Raw genomic sequence first — 23,609 nt, 5'->3', positions numbered from 1 at the left:
TCATCTATCATCAAATCCTACTTCAGCCCACAGCCTCCTGCTGGTATTGTCAGCAAAAATGAAATGAGCAGCTCAGATTTTTATTGCAATCTTATGTTTTAGTATTTTCAGCAGCAACTTGGGCTGAAATCTTTGAAACTGGTCATCTGGCTTTAAAGTTTAAATATATGACAATGTTATATGTGTCAGTAAAGTAATGCAATTTTTATTAACATAATAGAAGTATCCTACTGGCATCAAAAGCATCTAAGTCATTACTAATTATGTTAATTTAACTGCTTTCTAAACGTTAACAAATGCACATCAGCTTATTGACTGGTTGTGTAATCTCAATTGAACCTGAGACCCAAGCTTCACCAGCTAAGATCGGAAGCCTATGACCTCAAACATAAAATCAGTAAGTTCAAATGGAATAAAACAGAAAATCCCTTTGTTGTCCCTCTGAGGAAATCTTGGTGTAACATTCACAACAAAAATAAAATAAAACCAAACCGATACAATATCTTGCCCAAGGATCCTTGGACGTGAGGAGACGACACCTGAACGCAGCGTGGTGTGTTTATGGAGTGCCCTCTAGTGGAGAAAGTGAGACCTACAGTCCTTCCTGCCAGCTCACAGCTAGAAAAAGAAACCGAAAGCATAAATGAAACTTACGGTCAGAGGTCGTCGGCAGGAGGTAAGGTAACATCCAGCTGGTCATTATTGAAAAAATACGTTTTAAATGTTCATCTAAACACATTTCTGTTGAACAGGTGGCCAGATTTACTGTAGCGAAGTGAGTTAATGAGTTTCGATAGCGGCTCTACACATTTATTACTACTAAGGTCACTTATTTTGTTGTTGACGCGCAGTTTGTGTTTTTCTTGTTGCTTAAATAGTTTACGTTCATGTCTGACACCAAGCTGATTAAATATAATTACTCTTTTCAGGTAACTTTCACTATGTCATCAGACGAGGTGAGACGTCATTCTGCTTTGTGTGCTTTTTTCCATCCTGGACGGTAACTTCCACACGGACGGATTGTTGTTTGGTGTCCATCTTAATTTTTCCGTCTTTGTTGATGATCATCAGTTAATAACTCTAACTCTTGTCAGGAATTCTCCCTGGTGACGGACCCAGACCCCTCAGAAAAAACCCTGGAGGGAGTCAAGGCTTTAATCAGCAAACACAAGGTGAAACTGCAATAACTATCCGACAGTACAACTAAAATCACAATAACAGATCTCTAGTTAAATTGTGCTCAGTTGTTTCTAGTTTACATTATTTTTAAATATGTCTTGCTGTATTTAACCAATTGTAAAGCATCAGTGTCAATGGACACCTTTTGAAAAGCAAATAAGTGAAAATATGTTGGGAAGCAAAAATTCCTTAGAACTAGTCAAGAGACACGGACGTCTCTGTCTGATTTGACTGGGTAGTTATAGCACTATAATACTTTTCAAAGCATTACATTTGTGTTTTACACCCGTTTTTCTGTTTTTTAGAAACTAAAATTCAATAATAGATCAAATTCATGTAAGAGACAGTTCTGAAATACGCTTCCTGCTGGTGTATTAACAGAAACAGTATGAGGCTCTGCTGGAGGACCAGAAAGACCTGACCTCTAGCAGAGACGAACGGCGAGACCTGACCACACAGTTCAAGGAACGCACCAAAAAGCTGACCGTGGATCTGGAGAAGGATGAGAGCTTCTACAAAGATGAAATAGAGAATCAGAAGGTGTGTAAAGTCGTTCTGTGATGTGTGAGCATCATCACACAGACATTAGGTCATGGTGACTTTATTAGTGCCTGTAGATAAGTTTGTTATAATTCTTTGAAGACTTTATTAAAATGCAGCAAAAGGCAGAAGAGCGCCGGTTGTAAGTGATGCTAAATCAGCTGCAGGCCAATGGCTAGCTGTTGTTGCAGGTGATGGTTTTTTTCTAAAGTGTTGTTGCCTCAGTCTCACCCCACCAGCACAATGGATGCCCACATCTCAGATAGCATCCACATCCGCTGTGGTTCACGCACTATCGCCTCTGGAGACCACAAGGCTGAAGTTAGCCTCCGATTGGGGAAATGGCTAAAGGGCAATTACACCCAATCTTTCTCTACTCCAACCATCAGCTCAAAAACTACACCACCCACTCTGTTCACACCTGTACTGGATTATCCTACACTAATAGCAGATTGCATAAAACGTAGTTTGTGCTTTGTGAAACTTCTAAACAGATTTTGTTTTTTGGGTGATATGTAGCAGATACAGAACACCCACAACTAGGCTCAAATTTGTTTGATGTTTGTGTGTATTAATGAAAAACAAGAAGAAATATCCAGCCTCAAACTTTTTTATCCAACCGCATTCCAGAGACCTACAGATAATTGAACGTCTCTCCATTTCTGCTCTGAGTTTCATGAGAAGCTCCTCTTTTTCACTGCAACAAAAATTCAGTTATTACATATTTCAACATTCCAAAAGACATACGAAACGACATTTTGTTGCAGCTATCTTTCAGTGGCTCAAATTTTCTTACCAGTCATCCATCTCAACATACTCAATTCCACTGCCTCAGGCTGGTTAGCCCTTTGACCTTTTCGAGTGCTTTTGTTGATGGCCGTGTTACACAAAACTGTTCATTAGAAAAATCTTTTTACAGATTTATTGTGCTTGTTAATATTTTTTAATTAAAATATTAAATGATAATAATAAAAATAATACATTTATAATTTATAACTGGTCATCGTGATTCATAATGATTCATCATCTGGCTTTGTTGAAGCTTCACAAACAGTGTAGAATAATTCAGTGCAGATTTGAACAGTGTGGGCGGGGCAGTTTTTGAGCCAGAGCAGATTAAAGATGGTCAGAGCAGAGAAAGATTGGGTGTAATTGCCCTTTAGCCATTTCCCCAATCGGAAGCTAACTTCAGCCGCGTCTGGAGACCTCTGAACATTCTGTGGCTCTAATAAACTACTTATCAGCTCCATGCACAAGTTCTTCTCTGTATCATGATGTAAACATCAGTTCTCTACTTAATCCATGCACTAGGGTTGTCACGGTATGAAAATTTAACCTCACGGTTATTGTGACCAAAATTATCACGGTTTTCGGTATTATCGCGATATTTTTTAAACGGTGTTGCATATGTTCAGAAAGCATTGATAGTCCTGTTCTACACAAACTGAAATAGTTTTGAAAAGGATTAACAGTGTTTATTAAACCTAAAATAACACAAAGCCTTAGCAAAAGTGCAACTTTTCACAAGTAAAGGAACAAATAGCTTCTTTTTCTGGAACATGTTACAGTAGTCAGTGCAGGTTTAAATTATACAAATCCAAACATTCAAAACATAAACAATATGTAAACAAATCAAAGAAACACCACTTGTTTTCTCATATACTTGTTTTCTTCATTATCAAAATGAAAATCTAAAACTCCAGTCCACACTTGACTTGAGCGCTGTACAAGTCAACCTTAAAAAATATGTATTTAAAATAAATAGCCACTTTAAACAAATTACTAAAATAACTACTACACTATGTAATCAAATCCAAATGTTCAAGTATAAATGGCATTGAATAAGTAAACAAATCAATGACAAGGAACTAATTGTATATTTCTCTTCATCATCAACAAATAAGATGTTTCATCCAGCAACAGGGTGTCCGTGACACGGTTTAAATGCTGGCAGAGGGCGCTGCGGCTGCAGTATATAGTGACTCGTTGCATTCTCCCTCAACCAAAAGTCCTCACGTCATGCATTTAAGCTAAAATGCTAATGTTAACTTACCTTGCACTGGCTGTAGAGACGTGGGTGATGGTCACTCAGATGTGCCATTAGATTCGAAGTGTTGCTGCCTTTTGCAGACACTTGTTTCCTGCACGTCCTGCAAACGGGATAGCAGTCTTCTATTAACTGTCCCTCAGCATTTTTCAGAAATCTAAAATATGCCCATACTTCCGAGTTAGTCTTCTTTGAGGGCTGATGGATGTCCTGGGCGCTGCCGTCTCCTCCTTCGGCCATTATTTCAGCTTCAAAGTTTTGGTGCCGTTGCAAACTAAAAAGTGCGTGTGCGCGCCGCGAGAACTTCAGCTGAAGCGACGGTGGCTGGTAAGGGTCACCGCACCGAAACCGCGGCCACGGTAAACCCACCGAGATAATTTAGTTTTTAAAAAACTGGACGGTTATTTTTATTGTCAACTTTTTTACCGTGGTTTACCGCTATACCGGTTACCGTGACAACCCTACCATGCACTCTACATTGCTATTGTACTTTATTCAGAAGAAGTGATTATTGCTGTTTCAGAAAGAAACCAATAGTATATAGCACTGAGTCAGCTCATCTTTGTGTTTTTAATGACATTTTATTAACCCTTGACTCTGGTTCTAATGTATTGCTGGGTTTGTTGGATCTATCTGCTGCTTTCGACGGTTGATCACGGTATTCTGCTGACTCGGCTGAACCAGCTGGTCGGCATCCAGCGGACTGCCTTAGATTGGTTTAGGTCCTACTTCTGTGACCGCAGCTTTAATGTTATTATGGGTAGTGCTGCCTCCCCCTCTGCAGCTTTGACTTGTGGTTAGGGCTGGGCGATGTGGCAAAAATAGAATATCACGATTTTTCCAATATTTTTATCACGATTTCGATTTTATCACGATTTTTTATCCATGAATAGCATAACTTCAATTGCGTATTAAAGAAGAGAAACATTGAATAAATAAACATTTGTTCATATTAGGGATAATCAGCACAGTGCTAACGCACTTATATTTTAAACTCACACCAGAGATGATAAAAGCCCTGAGAGAAACAATTACAAAAATCAGTTTTTCTCATGTTTCAAGTAACTTAACATAAATTAAAATCGTAAACATATTTAAAGTGCAAACATGTCAATTGCAAACGTATTATGCAAACATTAACTTGTTCAAAATACTATGTAGCTCCCAGTTGCTCATGTAGTGGATAGTTAAGCTCAAATACGGCTCTGATGTGCGGCTGGACCAGAGATCGCTTGTGGTAGCAAAAAACTGCGCATTCTGAATATTTTCTGCAACTCTCACTTTGCATTCAGCGTACATGCGTGGAATGGCGGTGCTCGAAAAATACTTGCGGCTGGAAAACTCGTAGCGCGGATCCAGTGTTTTATCATGTTCTTAAATCCCACTCCTACTGTTCGCACGGGACACAAATCTTTAACCAAGTGGTACGTCACCGCATCTGTCACGCTGTTCCATCGTCTGCTGTCTCTGTCGTAAGGAGTGAGTTTTGTGAGTGTTTCAGTTAGCGTTTGCTGCCTGGAAGAAGCACTAGCCGCTGCCGCTGCAGCCGCTGCCGCTGCAGCCGCTGCCGTAGCCGCTGCAGCTGCAGCCGCAGGCTTTTTATCTTTAGCTGCCAGCTGGCTCTCATTGTATTGTTTGGGATGCCTTCTTTTCAAGTGATTAAACAAGTTTGTGGTGTTGCCATCACTTGCCTTGACGCTCTCCTTGCAAACTTTGCAAATGACGTTTCGCTGCTCTTTGTCATCTGGTGAAAAACCAAACCAGTTCCATATAACGGACGAGGCGTTCCTCTTCGGAACGAAAACCTCGTTGTCGCTCTCAGCCGCGGCCGAAGCCATGTTTGTTCACACACCGGTGAAAACAAGCGGGGCACTAATATATTACTATGACTCACTCTGATTGGTTAAGGGTCAAACAAAGGCGTGTCATTCACCTGAGGTAAGTTCCCTTTTCATTCTGAGGCAGAAATTGAACAGCAGCTGTGAGTCGCGATAAAAAGGTCTCTCAAAAATGACAGACCGTCAGATGTGTAGATCGTAAAACAGTCTAAAATCGTCATATCGCCCAGCCCTACTTGTGGTGTTCCTCAGGGCTGTATTCTTTGACCCCTTTTATTTAATTTATATATTTTGCCCCTTGGTGATATTTTTAAAAAACACCACATTGACTACCATTTATATGCAGACGATTGCCAATTATATGCGTCTGTGAAGCCTAATGACTCCTTACAGCCCCTTGTTGAATGCTGCAAAGATGTGAAGAGCAGGCTGTCGGAAGACTTTCTTTTGCTGAACGATGCCAAGACAGAGGCTATCATTTTCAGCCCTGAGACTTCTCAAAGTCCCCAACTGACCCTTCCTTTTATCACAAGTGGGTTGAAAACCCGTGTCACAAACTTAGGGGTTGTGATGGATGCTAAACTAAAAATGGACATTCATGTCAACCAGGTAGTTAAGACCTGTTATTACCACCTGAGGCGTCTCTCTAAAGTTAAGCCCATTTTAAAAAGGCGTCATCTCCATTCAGTTGTCCATACCTTCATTACTTCGTCCATACCTTCATTACGTCCCGTCTCGACTACTCTAACTCTATGCTATATGGTATCTCCTCCTCCACTCTTGCTCGCCTTCAGCTAGTGAAGAACGCAGCAGCTCAATTCCTGACTGGCACCAGGCAGCGAGAACACATCACACCGGTTTTAGCAAATCTCCATTGGCTCTCCATCCATCTCCGGATAGAGTTTAAGATCCTGGTTTTTGTGTTTAAATCCCTCAATAACTTAGCACCTGGCTACTTGTCTGAGCTCATTCACCCTTATGTCCCTACAAGATCCCTCCGATCAGCTGACCAGCACCTCCTACATGTCCCTAGCTCCCGCTGTAAATCCTTGGGGAGCGCGCCTTTTCAGTTTGTGCACCGAAGCTCTGGGACCACTTGCCCCTCCTGATCAGACTCTCTTCCTCTCTTTCCCTTTTTAAGTCTCGTTTAAAAACTCACTTTTATTCGTTGGCTTTTAATTCTGTCTAACTTATTCTCTTTTTCTTTTTGTTTGAATTACTCAATTTTAAAGGATTTAGTTTTTATTTTTGATTGTTTTTATTGTGAGTTTTTGTTCAGCACTTTGGTCGGCTCTCATGCCGTGTTTAAATGTGCTATACAAATAAACTTGGTATGGTATATCATATTGCTGCAGACCCGGAGACCGCAGATTAAGGCCGACTGCAGATTCAGGCTTGTACTGTTTTTGAGACAGTGACCTCTAAAGGACTAAGGTGTAACTGCAACTGCAGATTGAAGACTTAACTGCAGATTCAAGGCTGCAGACTTGGATGTCGCAGTTTCACGCCTGCTGCAGTTTCAAGCTTCTACCGTTAAACAGTTATATATAAAAATATGTAATTGTCGGTGAAGTTTATTGAAGATGTTTTATTCGTTGTTGAAGCTTCGGTGAAGTAGTTCTCAGAATACAAATTTGAAAACTCCTGAGTAACTTTTAATAATAAAAGCTTTTATCATATTTATTTTTTTAGTTTTTTCCTTCTTAATATTTGTGAAATTTTGGCACCTGAGAAACTTGGACCACACAGAAGAATTCCGCTAAAATATTTAATTTGAAATACCTGATCCGTGGTGTCTATTCCTCATTTTTGTTGGAAACAGAAGACTATGAGACAATGGAATAACGTTTTATTGAGGTAGTCCATGGTGTGTGTGAGGTGGAGATGGGGTCTGCAGAGAAAAGAAAGATTAGACACTAATAACATAATGGTATCTGCCTTTCTAGTGAAAGTTAAAGGACATCTTTCATTTTAAACACATGTTGAAGTGCTTATGTAGTAATATGCCTGAACTTTATATTTTCATTGGAAAAAGGAAGATATTTGAAAATAAAACCAGTTATTAATAATCCAACTCTGTTTACCTAGTTAATCCAGTTTAAAACTGCGCCTCTAGCTGGAAACCGGAAGTGACGCACACGGAGGAAAACATTTCCGACTCTACTAAGCAATGGATTCACAGCAGCAGGACGAGGCGTCAGAATTTGAACACAAATTTACAGTTATTTATAATACTGAAGGTGCACAGCCTTACAGTTTTGAGCCAGCAACAAGAGGGAATTTAAATGGTGAAAGAAGAGCTATAGAAACGTGGGAACTTCAAAATGCACACAGACTTGGAAATGCTAACTGGTAAGAGCATGTTTTATTTTTAAAGATATTTGGACAGAAAATGTCCTCTGACAGATTACATCAAATACCCAGCCACACAACTTAAAGAAATACTAAACTCAAATTAAAAATGGTTAATTTATACAAAGTTCTTCATAGCCCTAGCACCCCTGTGTTAAATTAGCTTTGCTTCATTAGCCGTTATTACATTAGCCTAGCCTGGTAAGTCATCCATGTGAAAATATCCTTGTGATTCAGCAAAAAAGACTCTAGGCTGATGACATAATTCATAATCCCTCCACAAACCTTTTCATATAGTTTTGATTCTGGTTGTACAAATGAAACGTTGCAGATTTAATGTCCCAAAAAGTCTCCACTTTAAAACCGTGAACTATTGTAGTTTTACTTAATTTATTTGCCATTTTAACAATAAGTAACTTATTGTGCTGTATGAATGAAGTAATTGGCCATAATGTAATGTTCTGTGGGATAAAGTTTTCTGTCAAGATTCAGTCATGATCATTCTCTTATTTCATTTGCTTATTTTTTTTTAAATTTTTTTTTTTTACTGCATATTAGGTGTGGGTGTGGCCAGTGTGGGCCAATGGACAGCGTTATTCACAGCATTTGTTGTCAGGAACTGGAACCATTCAGGGAGTTCTTGTTGATTCTGGACCCACCAGTACCACATCTCCTCTGTAACGAGCCATCCTGGATTTGAGGGCTGCTGCTTGAATCCTTTTGTGTTGATGCTAGCTTATCAAACATTTAAGGAGCAACATGGACCCCTACATCTGCAGTTCAATGAGTAAGAGCATATTGATCCACTAATGTCATAAGTATGAAGTTTAGCAACAGTGCATCACGGTCATCATCAATATTGGACAAAATGCTACTGAAAATAGTCATTAAAATTTTCCTACTAACAATAAAAGACAAATCTGTAACATTGCTGACAATTACACTTCTTCATTTTGCGGACAGAATCGTTATGCTGCTATTTGACAGATGATCCGATGGACACATGGCACCCGCAAACCTCTGCCATCTTGTGTGGCGAACGCCATCAGAGCAGCCTTCCCAGACGAAGCTGGACACTACAGAGGCTTCCAGTGGCCTAGTCTGGACTAGTGTGGCTCAGAAACTATTACTTTGTACATAATCCAACGGGAAAATGTTAGAATTTGCTGCTTGTAATCCACTGACTTGAAACAAACATTAAATGATGTCATTTTTGATCTTGGTCATTGCAGAACATCTTCTGACTGACAAAGATTTTACAAATTGTAACGTTTTTTACAACCCCACTGGCAGTCTAGCTGTTTGTGTGTGTAAGTACAACAGAGTGAAATGAGAAAATAAAAGGTAGGTTAATCTATAGTGGGAAAAAACAGTGCGAGTAAAATAATGAGGTGTTTAGTGATGGTATGAATGTTTTATTTTACAAAAGGTTTTTATACACAAGTTTATACAAAATGTTAAATGAGGGCAACCTAAATTTAAATATGAAAACTGTTAAAGCAAAAATAAATAGAAAAAGGCCCACAGCTCAATAACCATTAACAAACTAAACTACAAATGACAAACTAAAGATCTACAATCTAGATCAATTACTACATTTCAAACAGTCACAGCTAAGGAGATCACCAGATTCAGTCTGTGTCCCCCTGAATTGCTCTGCTTAATTATGCCCGGGGTGAAGGCTGATTGCTGATCGGGAGACGTAGCACCGCTGCTGCTGCTAGGTGTGGCTCTCGCTCCGGTGATGAACCGGCTGGGAGGAGGAGTGGCGGAACTGGAGCTGTGACTGGGGCTGAATGGCAGGGAAACGGGAGAAAACAGCAGCAGCATGACCGGAGGGATGGAGCAAACTTACAGAGACCGTAACAAGTTCTAAAAGTACATTTGGAAATTTTACTCGACACTGCAAGTTATCCAAAAAAACAAACAAAAAAAACATAGGTCAATACATTGAATTTAAAATTACCTGTTTTGAAAACCTTAACTTCCTGATGTACTGTCACAGAGCTGCCAGGGGTCCAGGATCTGCAGCCCTCATTGTAGTTACTGAGGAGCTCAGTAGTGGAGGGTTCTTGTTGTAGGTCTCCTGCAGCCTGCTGAGTAGTGCTGTGGCATACTCTGTAATCAAAATAATTTAAGAATCAGTTATATATAAATTGAATATTTACTAAGCCAAAAAAATAATAAAACATTTACCATAAGTCAGTTTATCTTTGACTGGCTGCACAGACCATCCACCTTTTTTAAAGCGTGGATAGCGCGCTGCATATCTGTCCACACCGGCCTTGGTTCTGGCCATGTCTCTGTTGCCATTGCTGTTATAATGAAGAGCAGCCAGCAGCAATCTGAAATAGAGGAACAGGATAAAAAACATGGTCACGAGTCCACACACACACACACGCTCAATAATACTTGCTTAGTGTACATGCCCAGGTACGAGAACCCAGTATGCTTCGGAGCAAATTTCAGGATCAGGGAGTGGAATGCTTCGACTGAATGTGTCTGATGCTGTGGTGACAGCTGTCTGACATCTTTCACAAACATCGGCTGGCATGCTACTTGTTCCAGTTTAACTGCTGCACCTGATCCTGTCGGTCACCGAAAGATACATTGAAATAAATCACACATAATTATATAACTTCTCCTAGGGTGTGTCCATCAGTTACCTGGAACTAGCCACTGTTTGTTCCGGTCCTGTCCTACCAGTGGAGGGTGGAGACAAGATGGAAACCCTTGTGTTCCATGTTTGTGAATGTCTTGTGCATGGTTCACCAGTGACTTCCACTTAGCTTCCATTAAATGTGGATTTGCGTCGGGTGTGGATGCTGCTGTCCAGAGGTGGTTAACAATGGACTGCCTCCACAACACCAGATCCTCACATCCGCTCTCTCTGCTGACAGCGTCCAGTTTTTTGGCCAGAGTTGGAAAAGTTATAAAGAAATATTGTGCATTCCTAAAAGAAACTAACTGGGCATTTAAACCATAACACGAAAAATGTGATTTTCTGCATCATACATGTGTAATGGTGAAACGTATTAAAATATTACCCTTTCCACAATGCCAGACATCATAGAAGTGCCTTGTTCCTTGTGGTCCGAGTTGTTCTCTGACCCACTTTGCAACCTGTCGATTGCGATCCGTTACGAGTACATCAACACTCATGTCATTATCTGAGAAGGGCCTGATGCTCCGCTTCAGCCTCTCAAGCTCACACCAGGAGCTGTTTGGAACCTCAGAACTCTAAAGTAATAGATGAAAAACATACATAACACAAAACAGTTAAATTCACTACCACATAAGATTTGATGAAATACATATTTGTCTGCATACCTGCACAAGCTGTACATCAATGACCTTGTTTAGTCTCTCCTCTATGATTGTGTAGGAACCATATTTTGAGCAGTGACCAAGGCTGTCAGATCTGCAGTCACCAGACAACATCATACATGGCCTGAGCTGTCACATTTATGCTGATGATTGTCAACTATATGTAGAAATGGATGAGAAGAATGCGGGCTCGCGGTTGGCTGCATGTTTAGATGACGTGAAGGGCTGGCTGGCATCCAACTTCTTAAAGTTAAATGAAAAGAAGTCTGAGAACATTGTTTTTGACCCCTGCATCCACCATGTCTCCCACTCTGTTTGTGACCTCTTAACTCTCAACCCCAAACAGTGTGTGACGAGTCTCGGGGTAAAGCTGGATGCTGAACTCACAATGGCCCCACAGATAAACTCCGTTGTGAGGTCTTGCTTTTATCAGCTTCGCCGCCTGAATCGCCTCAGACAAATCCTGAAACGGAGGCATTTGGAGTCAGTCATCCATGCCTTCATTACCTCTCGCCTGGACTATGCAAACACCCTCCTAGTTGGTGTTCTGGTCTCTGCCCTGAATTGGCTGCAGGTCGTCCAGAACGCTGCTGCCAGGTTCTTGACGAATACACACCGATGTAGCCATATTACCCCTGTCCTGGCACATCTTCACTGGCTCCCTGTCATTTACAGAGTACAGTTTAAGTTATTGACTTTTGTATTTAAATCACTCAACAACCTGGCACCTCCCTATCTCTCTGACCTGTTCACTTCATATGTACCCACGTGCACGTTGAGGTCGGCTGACCTTTTGCTGCTGTGCACGCCGCGGATGCGATACAAATCGCGGGGTGAACGAGCATTTGTGCATGCTGCTCCAAAGCTGTGGAACTCGTTGCCCATTGGAGTTCAGCAGGCTCCATCTCTGGCGGTTTTTAAATCTCGTTTAAAGACCCACTTTTACGATTTGGCTTTTAGACAGTGACTCGTTTTAGTGTTTTATTGTGTCATTGTTTTAATGTGTTCTTAGTACTCATCATGTTTTATCTGCTTTTGACTGGTATTGTTATCTTCTGTTTTAGTTTCTTAGAATGGTTGCGTTTTGTTTTAGCCTGTGCAGCACTTTGGGCAGCTCCCATGCTATATAAATAAACTATGGTATGGTATGGTATACCACCACCGTTTTCCTTCAGGTGTTGCATTAAAGCGGACTGCTGTTCTTCCTAAGCCAAAATGATGGACGGAATTGTGTACAGCCTTTGATGTCTAAAATAAGTTCCCGCTGAAATAGTCTGTACACCTAATAGCGACTGCATCTGTAAAGTCTGAGATACCATACACCCTGTGAAGTGCATGGGTCCAGAGAGGAGAAGGTTGCAGGCTGGCATGTTTTTGTGGAGCATGGGCTGATTTTGCCAGGATCTGTTGTAACCACACAGATCACATTTCTGGAATAAACACACAACCAAAAAAATAAAAATAAAAAAATAAAACCAAACTGGGTGTAAATTTAAAAATAGGGTAAAATACGGATAATTACTTTTGAACAAATACATAATCGACCAACCTGCAGAATTTCTATGACGGTTCCAGACTTCTTGGCAATAGTGGCCTCTGCTCATTCTCCACAAATGCAGGGGCAGAACAGCTCCATCAGCTCGCTGTGGCAAACAATGTGTTTCTTTGCCCGTGGATTTTGGCTGAGAATGAAAACAGATCATTAACATACTACACATTTCATTTGTGTTCTATTTTTAAAACCAAACAAGCACTAACTAACCAGCCTGGTTCATCCTCTAAAGATCCATCATCTGATAAGAAGCCCTCAATAGACGGGTTCAGATTCATCAAATGGATCGTAGCTCTCCTGGTCATCGAGGGGCTCAAGTGACGATACTGGCGATGATAAAGGTGTTGAGTGCCACAACACATCACTCTCCTCATACTGGGTCCCCATGTCCCTGGTGGATGGATGTAGGTCAACCTGTGTTGCTGAGAATAGACATTTTTTAATGTAATGATTTTGTGTTACATTAGCCATCACAACGTAGTTTGTGAATCAATAAACAGTTTTATGGAAATCTTGGAAATTTTAGTTTAAATTGTGGACATTTTGTGCTCTGCATGTTATAGTTTACCTGTAGAACCATAAGGAAGGAGCTGTCTGAATCCACACTGTGGTAGAGGAGTGTTTCTGACCAGACATGCAGTCCTCCATCATGTCACATTGTGTCACAGGAGATGCAGCTGCTTCAGGAGTTCGTTCTGTTGTTTCGACTTGTGACAGATCTGCTATCATCTGCAAAGCAAGCATACAAATATGTACTTGAAAGATCAAGAACATTTAGGGCGAAAAAAAATTAAAGTACATTACAAAACTATTCATCATAAAAGATGAATGCAGAGACATAAAAATGTTTTTTAATGCATACAAGATCACAAATGCTTGACTTGGGTCAGAACCTCTTATAATTTTAGGAGTCAGCAGATTGCCATAGGGATGCAGAGCAGCCAACTCTCACGCACTGAGCGTGAGACACACATTTGACCCTCTTCACACGCTCTCATGCCACACCTCCAATATCTCACACTAAACCAGCGCCTGCTCTCCCCAAATGCGCATCACGCACACAATGTGTAGGGCTTATGTAAAAACCAGATGATATTAATGATGGCATTAGCTACTGAACAACATGCACACCAACAACACGTAAGTAATAATTTCACACATAATCCCATCTGTATAATCCAAGCAGATGTGCTTTTTTCTGCTCACAGCAAGCTGGGCTTCCTACCGTGGTGGCTCACTCACATGTTCCCTCTCCTACATTAGTTCGTGACGTGGATTCCTAATGTTTTAATTCACCGCTTCACCAGTGTGGTTTTCCTGTTTGTGAGATGAAAACTACTGGTACGGAAGCCTGGAAAGGCCACAATTCCTTAAACATTTTTTTTCCTACTGGCTGATATGAATTAATAGAGTAGAATAGAGTACATTTTATTAGCCCCACAGTGGGGCCATTCACTCATTACAGCAGCACACACACTTAGAGACACAGATTACAGTAAAACTGATTCCAGCCATGTTTGCTTTGATAACTTCAATAACTTCATGCTGATGACCCACATGAACATAATCCTCTGTTTAGTGCAATTACATCATGAAGTTAGCTTAACATGATGGATTGTTTTTCTTGGCAGGAAATAATAACTGGTAATATTATGAATGACATGATATTGCCCACCCCTAGATAGAATTTAAATCAATTACATTCATTATAATCAGTGTTGGGAGTAATGCGGTACAAAAGTAATTAATTACTGCAATGCATTGCTTTTTGCTGTAATGTAAGGCATTACAGGGAAAGAAAATGGTAATATTTACTCGGTACAATTGTCAGTAATGCGGTAATTACAATGCTTTTTTAAACCCAGAATCAAGATGTGGGTTTCCTAAAAAATTGCGGGAAGCCTGAAAAAAGATCTAGTATCCACATATATGATATAATTTATGGACTCAGCTTTGCGGGCGTTCTATGAGCAGAGAGGACGCAGCGGTAATGGCTCAAATACCCCAGCTGCATCCTGCGTGCGGCCGCTGTTATATTCACAAAATCGCTCCACCAAAACAAAGTTATTAGTTTGCGATCTTTTATATCAGCCCATATTCTCTGGTACTTTGTGTACTTTTTAGCTGAGTTCATAATCTGTGCCCCGGTGATTTCAACTCATATAGCTGCTGGAGCGCAGCGCATATTAAGCTGCTTCTTTTTTTTATATATATTTTTTGCGTTCGGTAGATCCCTTTGGCAGATTAGTTAGAAAGTAGAAAATCTAGGAAACCGTTTTTCTGGAAGACGGAGAAAACATGCAGCATGCAGGAAGGTTAGAGAGAGAAAGGGCCAGAAATTATTCAAATAAGATCAAGCAAACAAAACAAAGTGAAAATAAAAAAAGTAGCTAGATTTATCCCAATACACATTTTTACCAGTGAAAAGCAATAACATATAAGCATTTAATATTTATGCATGTGATAGAATCAGATCACCCCAGAAGTCAGTCCCACATCCAGAGCCGTATCAAGGCATTTGGGGACCAAGGCAAATATAGGCTTGGAGCCCCCACCACCTCACTCCCTGCTCAGATGGCCCTATAAGATGGCAGCGTGCTGAGAGTACAGATTGTTGTTGCTTTTATTTAATAAACAATCATTTTAAAGCACTGTTATTATATCTGACTGTTTTAACAGCAATCCTAGCTCAGACACCACATCACCTTCCACATATATGTCATGAGCTCACTGAGCGTCACATTACCAGATTCATATTGAAGTTGTTCTGGTGAAAGTAACTTAGAGTAATGCAAAAGTAGTGTTAGTAATGTAATGAATTACTTTAAAATGAGGGTAACAAGTAATAAATAATGCATTACAGTTTTGAAGTAACTTGCCCAACACTGATTATAATTAAAAGTTCCTGTAACTCTTTACTGCAGACATACAGACAGGCGATAAAGTGAAGAAGTTCAGGAGAGTTGAATGTAAAATTTTCCACACGAAAAGAAAATTTGTATTAAACGAAGGTCAGTTCCCTCTGTAAAGTCAGAGGAACGGAAGAGGATTAGGGCCACTGAAAAGAAAAAAAGAAGAAAAGAAAGAGAACTCGGACTTTTTCCCCGGAATTCCGAGGTTATAAGTCAGAATTCTGAGAAAAAAGTAAGAATTCTCTTTCTTTTCCTTTTTTTTTTATTGTCAGTGGCCCTAATCCTCTTCCATACAGAGTAGAAATAAATAAATAAAGTCAATATTAATGTCCCCCCGCTCTAAACGGTCGGCAAATTGTCTGCTCCCAACCCCGTGACCCTGTCTCACTCTTTGAAATGTTCAAAAGTTGGCAGCCCTGGGGATGTAAGCCCTGATAAATAGCTCGGCATGAATCTCAAAATAACACCTGGAAACTACACTAAAGTAGGAGAGATATTTGAGTGTTTTCTAAAAAACAAAAATGTACACAAACATTAGCGCGAGTCCCTCAAGTGAGCACAGCTATACAAAATCACGTTATGAACTGTTGAAGCAGCTGATTGAAACCGGAGGCAAGCAAGGGTTGTCCGTGGTGCTCAAACGATTATTTTAACCAGAATCACCGTGTCAGATATGTTTCTGCTCACCGTGATTATAGAGGAACTTTATTTGTTACGTAACGATGAAGATAAAGATGAAGTCAGTTTATCTCTCACTTAGCTGCGCAATTATAGCCTAACACGTTTAAATATAGACATTATTTGTATAAACACATTTCTTTCATTGAATGTTTTTGTCAGGGACTTGCATAAACCAGCCAGGAGAGCACGGATGATTTTCTTGACGTCTTAATTTATTACTTTTTTTTTCTCAAAAGAGGGTTCCAACCAGCACTTGGCATTACATAACAATGGACGTAGTAACAAAGGAACCCAAACTCAGAACCTGACTACAGACATGTACAAAAAAAACCTCTCTACAAATACAACAGGATCAACTTAAATAGTGGCTGATCAGACCACTGCCAACACACTAGGGCCAATACGTCAATAAACAAAGAAGATAAATAAACTACCCCTAACAAATTCATACTAATCAGTCCATTATGTTTGAGTTACTTAAAATGAATACATATTACTATCAAAACCCAACTACTGTTTACAAAAGAGAATAACTAAATACACAAACACAGGAATCTTCTCCCTTGAGAGTTGGTATGACCCAATGGTGCTGATTAGGCCAAGTGATCGGCTACAGCTGCTCCAACTCCAAGGCCACTGGCAACTCAAAGAAAACATTAATCATACAAACCCCTACAGACTAAAACTGATAAGTAACTGAATGTGTGCACTTCATACAGTCACCCAAACAGTCAATCCATAGAAACAAACTCTCACATATTCAAAATAAAAGAAACATTACCAGACAGCCATTTACATGAGGTGTGACAGCAGGGTAGCTGTCACAGTTTTTGTCATTAAAATTTTTTAGAAATTAAACAACACTTACTCTGGCTACTTCCAGCTTGTGAGTTGCTGACCTGCGTGTAGCTCCTGAGTCTCTTCTGCAGCTGGAAGGAGCCGCCATTGTTGTTGATGTTCCGGGCGCGGCTGCTCCCGGTCCTTCTCCCTTGTTGCCTTTTCCATGTATCGATGGTACTGCAGTGGATTTCAGTCTGATTTTGTCCATTTTTCTGAACCCCATCCTGTGTTCAATCAAGTCTCCCTCGATAAAATCCTCCTCGTGGAAATGCACACCACAAATCACGGAGTTGTTCGAGACTCTATTGCTGGTAAAATCCTGCCTTTTTACCCCAACAAATCTCACCCAAGCACGGAAAGCTGGGTTTTTCTGCTTTGGGAATCGGAAAACACGATGTCCAGACAAACTGGAGTTTGTACAACCCCCACATACGCAAACATTAACCATATTTGAACTAGTTTACCGGTACTTGGTTTTACCTCAGCAACTAAAAATGACCGATTTGTCATTGTCCTCTCGTTCACCTCTGCGTTTACCTCTGGGCACGTCACGTGACTCTAAAACCGCGCGTTTTTTTTTGGGGGGGGGGGGGGGGGGGGGCGCTAGCTCTCATCCCTTTATTTAGTATTTTTAAACACCTGCTAGTTGTATGGAAACCTGGGAGTATAACCAAAGTAGCTTTTTTACATTAAATTATGCTTTTTTGCCATTTTAAAGAACATGAAAGATGGCCTTTAAGCACAAAACTGAAATCAAACACTTTTTTTACATTGTACACTCATCAAAAAATGTGCGACTACTCATACTTTTATGAAAATGGTCTACAAAGTTTTTATGAAGTCATGCACGATTAATGCAATAACACAGTTAATTTAATTAGTAAAAATATGGACAGCATAATATAACTAAATGTGCGATTCAGACAATTTCTTTACTGTAAGCATAATTAGCTCCTAGCTTAGCCTACACGTGGTGATTAAACAGCGTCAACTCCTTTTCAACTTATCACAAGAAAACGTTCTTTTCCTCGTCAAATGTAACTCGAGGATTAAATTTTGTTTAGAAATTTAGTTGGTAAGCATATGCTGGTTTCATTAAACAAATACTGTTCTCCACGTTCTATACTTACTCTCCGATCAAACTCCATCTTGGAATGCTAGCAAACAGTGGGCGGCGCTGTCTTGAAAACAGTATACAAGCCTGAATCTGCAGTCGGCCTGAATCTGCGGTCTCCGGGTCTGCAGCGATACCCTCATCGAATGAACAGCCTATTAGACATTTGGTCTGCTTTCAGAAGTGAACCAACCCAAACATGGATGTGACATTTCGTGTGTTCGCCAAATTGAAGCAAGTCTCCCAGTACTACCCTGGTGTGAAGGCTCACTTCTAAAGCCTTCTGCTTTAGAGTAAAATATTGCTGTTATAGGTAAAGTTTGATTGCTGCTTGGTTCTGAAATCCCAGGCAACTCTGGATTCACTGAAGGAGGAGGAGAACAACTTGATGGAAGAAATCAAGAAGATCCAGGCAGAAATCAAAGAAGAAGATGACCAAAACGTGGAACTGAAAGAACAAGCCGACGTAGGTCACAACTGTCGTTTTACACCCCTGTTTGCTGCCTGATGTGTTGTAAACACACACCTGTGGATTTCAGGTGTTCTGTTCCATGCCAGAGAAGAAATTTGTCTTCAAAGGGTTGACAAAAAATGCAGAGGACAGGCAGGAGTTTGATATGAAGTCCCACATAACTTACCCGATGGACGGAGGAACAGCACTGATTACATTTGAGGAGGAGGACGGTGAGTTTGTCTTCAGTCACTTACTTTTCCCAGCTTCTCCCCCTTTTACTTTCAAATTTAGAACTTTTTTGTGTTTATTTATTTTGTGGGTTTGAAATTAACTCTATAACTTCTCTAAAACTGGAGATTTTTTGTGCATGTAGCGTTTAAATTGAAGTTACTATTGATTTTAAAATAGTTTATATTAGAAAATATATGAAGAAATGCTATTTTGAGTATATATACAGGTGCTGGCCAGTAAATTAGAATATCATCAAAAGGTTGAAAATATTTCAGTAATTCCATTCAAAACGTGAAACATGTACATTATATTCATGCAATGCACACAGACCAATGTATTTCCAATGTTCATTACATTTACATTTGATATTCATAAGTGACAACTAATGAAAACTCCAAATTTGGTATCTCAAAAAATTAGAATATTCTGAAAAGGCTGAATATAGAAGACACCTGCTGCCACTCTAATCAGCTGATTTACTCAAAACACCTGCAAAGGCCTTTAAAAGGTCCCTCAGTCTTGTTTTGAAGGCACCACAATCATGGGGAAGACTTCTGACTTAACAGCTGTCCAAAAGACAATCATTGACACCTTGCACAAGGAGGGCAAGACACAAAAGGTGATTGCTAAAGAAGCTGGCTGTTCGCAGAGCTCTGTGTCCAAGCACATTAACAGACAGGCGAAGGGACGGAAAAAATGTGGTAGAAAAAAGTGTACAAGCTCTAGGGATAACCGCACCCTGCAGAGAATTGTGACGACAAACCCATTCAAAAATGTGGGGGAGATCCACAAAGAGTGGACTGCAGCTGGAGTCAGCGCTTCAAGAACCACCACGAGGAGACTCATGAAAGACATGGGATTCAGGTGTCGCATTCCGTGTGTCAAGCCACTCTTGAACAAGAAACAGCGCAAGAAGCGTCTCGCCTGGGCCAAGGACAAAAAGGACTGGACTGATGCTGAGTGGTCCAAAGTTATGTTTTCTGATGAAAGCAAGTTCTGCATTTCCTTTGGAAATCAAGGACCCAGAGTCTGGAGGAAGAGCGGAGAAGCACAGAATCCACGTTGCATGAGGTCCAGTGTAAAGTTTCCACCGTCAGTGATGGTGTGGGGTGCCATGTCATCTGCCGGTGTTGGCCCACTCTGTTTCCTGAGGTCCAGGGTCAATGCAGCCGTCTACCAGGAAGTTTTAGAGCACTTCATGCTTCCTGCTGCTGACCAACTTTATGGGGATGCAGACTTCACCTTTCAACAGGACTTGGCACCTGCACACAGTGCCAAAACCACCAGCACCTGGTTCAAGGACCATGGTATCCCTGTCCTTGATTGGCCAGCAAACTCGCCTGACCTTAACCCCATAGAAAATCTATGGGGTATTGTGAAGCGGAGGATGCAATACGCTAGACCCAACAATGCAGAGGAGCTGAAGACGACTATCAGAGCAGCCTGGGCTCTCATAACACCTGAGCAGTGCCACAGACTGATCGAGTTCATGCCACGCCGCATTACTGCAGTTATTGAGGCAAAAGGAGCCCCGACTAAGTATTGAGTGCTATACATGCACATTCTTTTCATGTTCATTCTTTTCAGTTGGCCAACATTAGAGAAACAAACATTTTTTCATTGGCCTTTAGAATATTCTAATTTTCTGAGATACCAGATTTGATGTTTTCATTGGTTGTCACCTATAAATATCAAATTTAAATGTAATAAACATCGGAAAAACATTGGTCTGTGTGCATTGCATGAATATAATGTACAAGTTTCACGTTTTGAATGGAATTACTGAAATATTTTCAAACTTTTGATGATATTCTAATTTACTGGCCAGCACCTGTATATATATATATATATATATATATATCGTTATTAATGCCCATGTCATCTCATTAGTGGCGAGCAGTATTATGATGATGAAGAGGCATAAGGTGGAGCTGGGGGTAGAGTGCAGGATCATCGTGCAAGCCCATCCAGTTCACCTGATGCTTCCCAGTCTGGTGGAGGTAAAACATCTCTTTTGACTCTAATCCAGCAATAAAGTGCAGCCATTAAGTTTTCTGTACTGATCTGTAATATGAGTGGAAGTGGTTTCAGAGTCCGCCCGGAGACTGGGATTGTTGGTTCAAATCCAGTTGGGTCATACCAGACTTTAAAAATGGGACCCAATGCCTCCCTGCTTGACACTAAACCATCAAATAGTTCCTGAGCGCTGACATGTTTGCAGCTCACCTTTAACTTTTCCATCCCACAGATCGACTCTGAGGTTTGTCCTCGACGCATTTTACTCTCTAACCTGCCTAAGATGAACACAGAGATTCTGCTGAACAAACTGGAGATCCACTTCTCCAAGACTAAAAATGGGGGCGGGGAAGTGGACGTCTGTGACTACCTGCCTGACTCTGGGACGGTAGTCATCGTCTTCATAAAGGAAAATGGTGAGATATCACACCTAGTTACACTGAGTTCAAATTCACACTACTTGGTGCCTTTTGTTTCTTTTTATATGACGTGGTTCGTATAATTGTTTCTCCCACCAGTTGCCAAACATTTGGTAGAAACAGAGTTCCATGAAGTGAAGCTAAACCAAACCAAGCACAAAGTGAGAGTCACTCCTTTTCTCAACGGAAAGATAACAAACTTACAGGTGAGCTTCTTTTTTTAGGAGAAAATCACATTCACACATTTTACCAGAAGAGACTTTCTGTTTTGGGTGTCTTCTGGTTTAGACCAAGATGTCCATGTGTCCCCGGACGGTGCTGCTGACTGGAATACCTGACATCATGGAGCAAGAAACCTTACAGGATCTGTTGGAAATCCACTTCCAGAAAAACAGCAATGGTGGAGGAGAGATTGAAGCCATTCTGTACAACCCGCTGGGTCAGAACCTCCTGGCTCTGTTCGGCAACACCTTGTAGGAGGAAAGAGATGAGGAGTAAATACAGGTTTTTAACTGCCGCAAAAAAAAAAAAAAAAAAAAAAAAAAAAACTGCCAAATGTAAAGTTTTATCTACTTTGTAAATACCTAAAAATCTTCTCTTTTCCTCATGGATTGCAGTAAAAGTGCTCAGTTATTCAGCCTGTTTGGGAATAAATCATTAGGTGATAGCTCCAGGGATCAGGAAAATGTTTTAACTTTAAGTTATTTTATGAATAGACCCTAAATCTACTGATGCATTAGTCTTGTTGATCAGAGATGATTGTGTATCATATGCTGATGCTAAACACAACGCTCATGGCTTTTATTAGGAAGGTACGTTTTCATTAAAATCATGCCAAACACCACATTACAAATATCACTTATGAAAAAATATTTCTGATTTATTAACCCGGTAAACATTTTTCTAAAGAGCTCGTGTTCCCAGTTACTGATACAATAAACAAAAACCAGTTTTAAGTCCGATTTTCTGTAAACATGGGGTGTACACAGTTTATAAGTTTTGAGAATAAACACTGTAGCGTCATGAATGTCCTGTTTTTGACCTAAAGGTCATGATCTGCTGCGTCTGCTCGAGTGGAGACATTAAGTCTCTGATACATGCCTAATCTACATGAGATATTGGCCAAGGTCTTTCATGCCCTCTGCTCATCTGAACTGCTTCACCTTTTACAGCTCAAGACGAAGACGAAGAACTCTCTTGATAAACACATAATCGGTAATAACATAATAACTTTGTTATTACCAATAATAATGTGAGCCCAATGTTCAATCAATCTGTGAAATGACAATGTAATTACTTGATATTATAATCCTGTGATCAGTAGTATTTTACAAGTAATAATCCTGGACATTTGCACTAGACACTAATGACACAGAGTCATGCTAAAGTCACATGACACATTTCCTTTTGTCTGATCCAATCAGAACCTTCGTTTCGGACGCGAGGCGTGGTTTTCTGTGGTGTTTGTTTAAACCCTCTTTTGCATGTCAAATTCTGATTCGCCAGTAAACCAAAATATGACAATTATAAAAACTATCCCGCGCCACCTTTTCTTTAGTTCAAAGCGTTCTAGAGAAGTCTCGGACAGGCCATCCGGACTTCCTCTGCAGCCAAAGAAGTTCGACCAGCTGGATAAAATCGTTACACCTGACCACAACGGTTCCTTCAGAATAAAAGCTGAACCTCATGACCCCTTCAGGGTCTCGCTGACACCAATGAACCTGTCGTGTCCAAGACTAGTTTGGTCGGCACCGCTGCTTTTCTACTGGCTTCGGTTCCAAGGAGGGTCCAAGAGGACCTCGACATTCTAGATCTAATCGGAGGCTTCCCCTGGGGTACGTAGACCGACAGATGGCATCTCGTGTGTTATAAATCTCCAACTAAATTTTAGAGCGAAACATTCACTCCCACTCAGAACTAAATGCTTCTCCGGATCCGCTGGTTCTGATAGCAACATTCCACACACACACCATCATTGCACGTCTCACTCCACTTTAGTTCCATCAGTACACAGAGTGTTAAAGTTAGTCTTTTAAATTGTGTAGAAATAAATTTATTAACTATTATAAACCTGACTCTCTTTCTTGGAGTTAATACGAAGTGTTGC

The 23,609-nt window shown here is 40.5% G+C and overlaps 1 protein-coding gene across 5 annotated transcripts; it reads left to right on the top strand.

The window, feature by feature from the left end:
- Positions 1-362: 362 nt before the first annotated feature.
- Positions 363-22,021, top strand: ifi35 (interferon-induced protein 35). Of its 5 annotated transcripts, XM_015975891.3 has the most exons (11): positions 363-676; positions 753-775; positions 930-956; positions 1,095-1,172; positions 1,561-1,719; positions 18,732-18,848; positions 18,922-19,066; positions 20,958-21,067; positions 21,316-21,499; positions 21,602-21,708; positions 21,791-22,021. In XM_015975891.3, exons 1-11 carry the CDS (start codon positions 562-564, stop codon positions 21,977-21,979), a joined length of 1,254 nt encoding a protein of 417 aa, XP_015831377.3. In that variant the 5' UTR covers positions 363-561; the 3' UTR covers positions 21,980-22,021. The 5 variants fall into 5 exon arrangements, with proteins under 5 accessions (XP_015831377.3, XP_070407465.1, XP_015831378.3 ...); XM_070551364.1 differs by lacking the exon at positions 753-775 and having other exon boundaries at positions 930-1,000; XM_015975892.3 differs by lacking the exon at positions 753-775 and having other exon boundaries at positions 363-681.
- Positions 22,022-23,609: the final 1,588 nt, after the last annotated feature.

This window comes from Nothobranchius furzeri, chromosome 5 (assembly GCF_043380555.1).
Source record: "Nothobranchius furzeri strain GRZ-AD chromosome 5, NfurGRZ-RIMD1, whole genome shotgun sequence".
In the NCBI taxonomy this organism is placed as follows: Eukaryota; Metazoa; Chordata; class Actinopteri; order Cyprinodontiformes; family Nothobranchiidae; genus Nothobranchius; species Nothobranchius furzeri.
The sequence above is the reverse complement of the archived record's forward strand: the minus strand, read 5'-3'. Positions and strand labels throughout refer to the sequence as shown.

Excerpts from the sequence above, each read along its gene's own strand:
- ifi35 (XM_070551364.1), top strand. The coding sequence starts at position 562 with ATGGAGTGCCCTCTAGTGGAGAAAGTGAGACCTACAGTCCTTCCTGCC. Across the intron at positions 21,068-21,315 it reads TGCTTCCCAGTCTGGTGGAG|ATCGACTCTGAGGTTTGTCC; the intron begins GTAAAACATCTC and ends TCCATCCCACAG. Across the intron at positions 21,500-21,601 it reads CGTCTTCATAAAGGAAAATG|TTGCCAAACATTTGGTAGAA; the intron begins GTGAGATATCAC and ends TTCTCCCACCAG.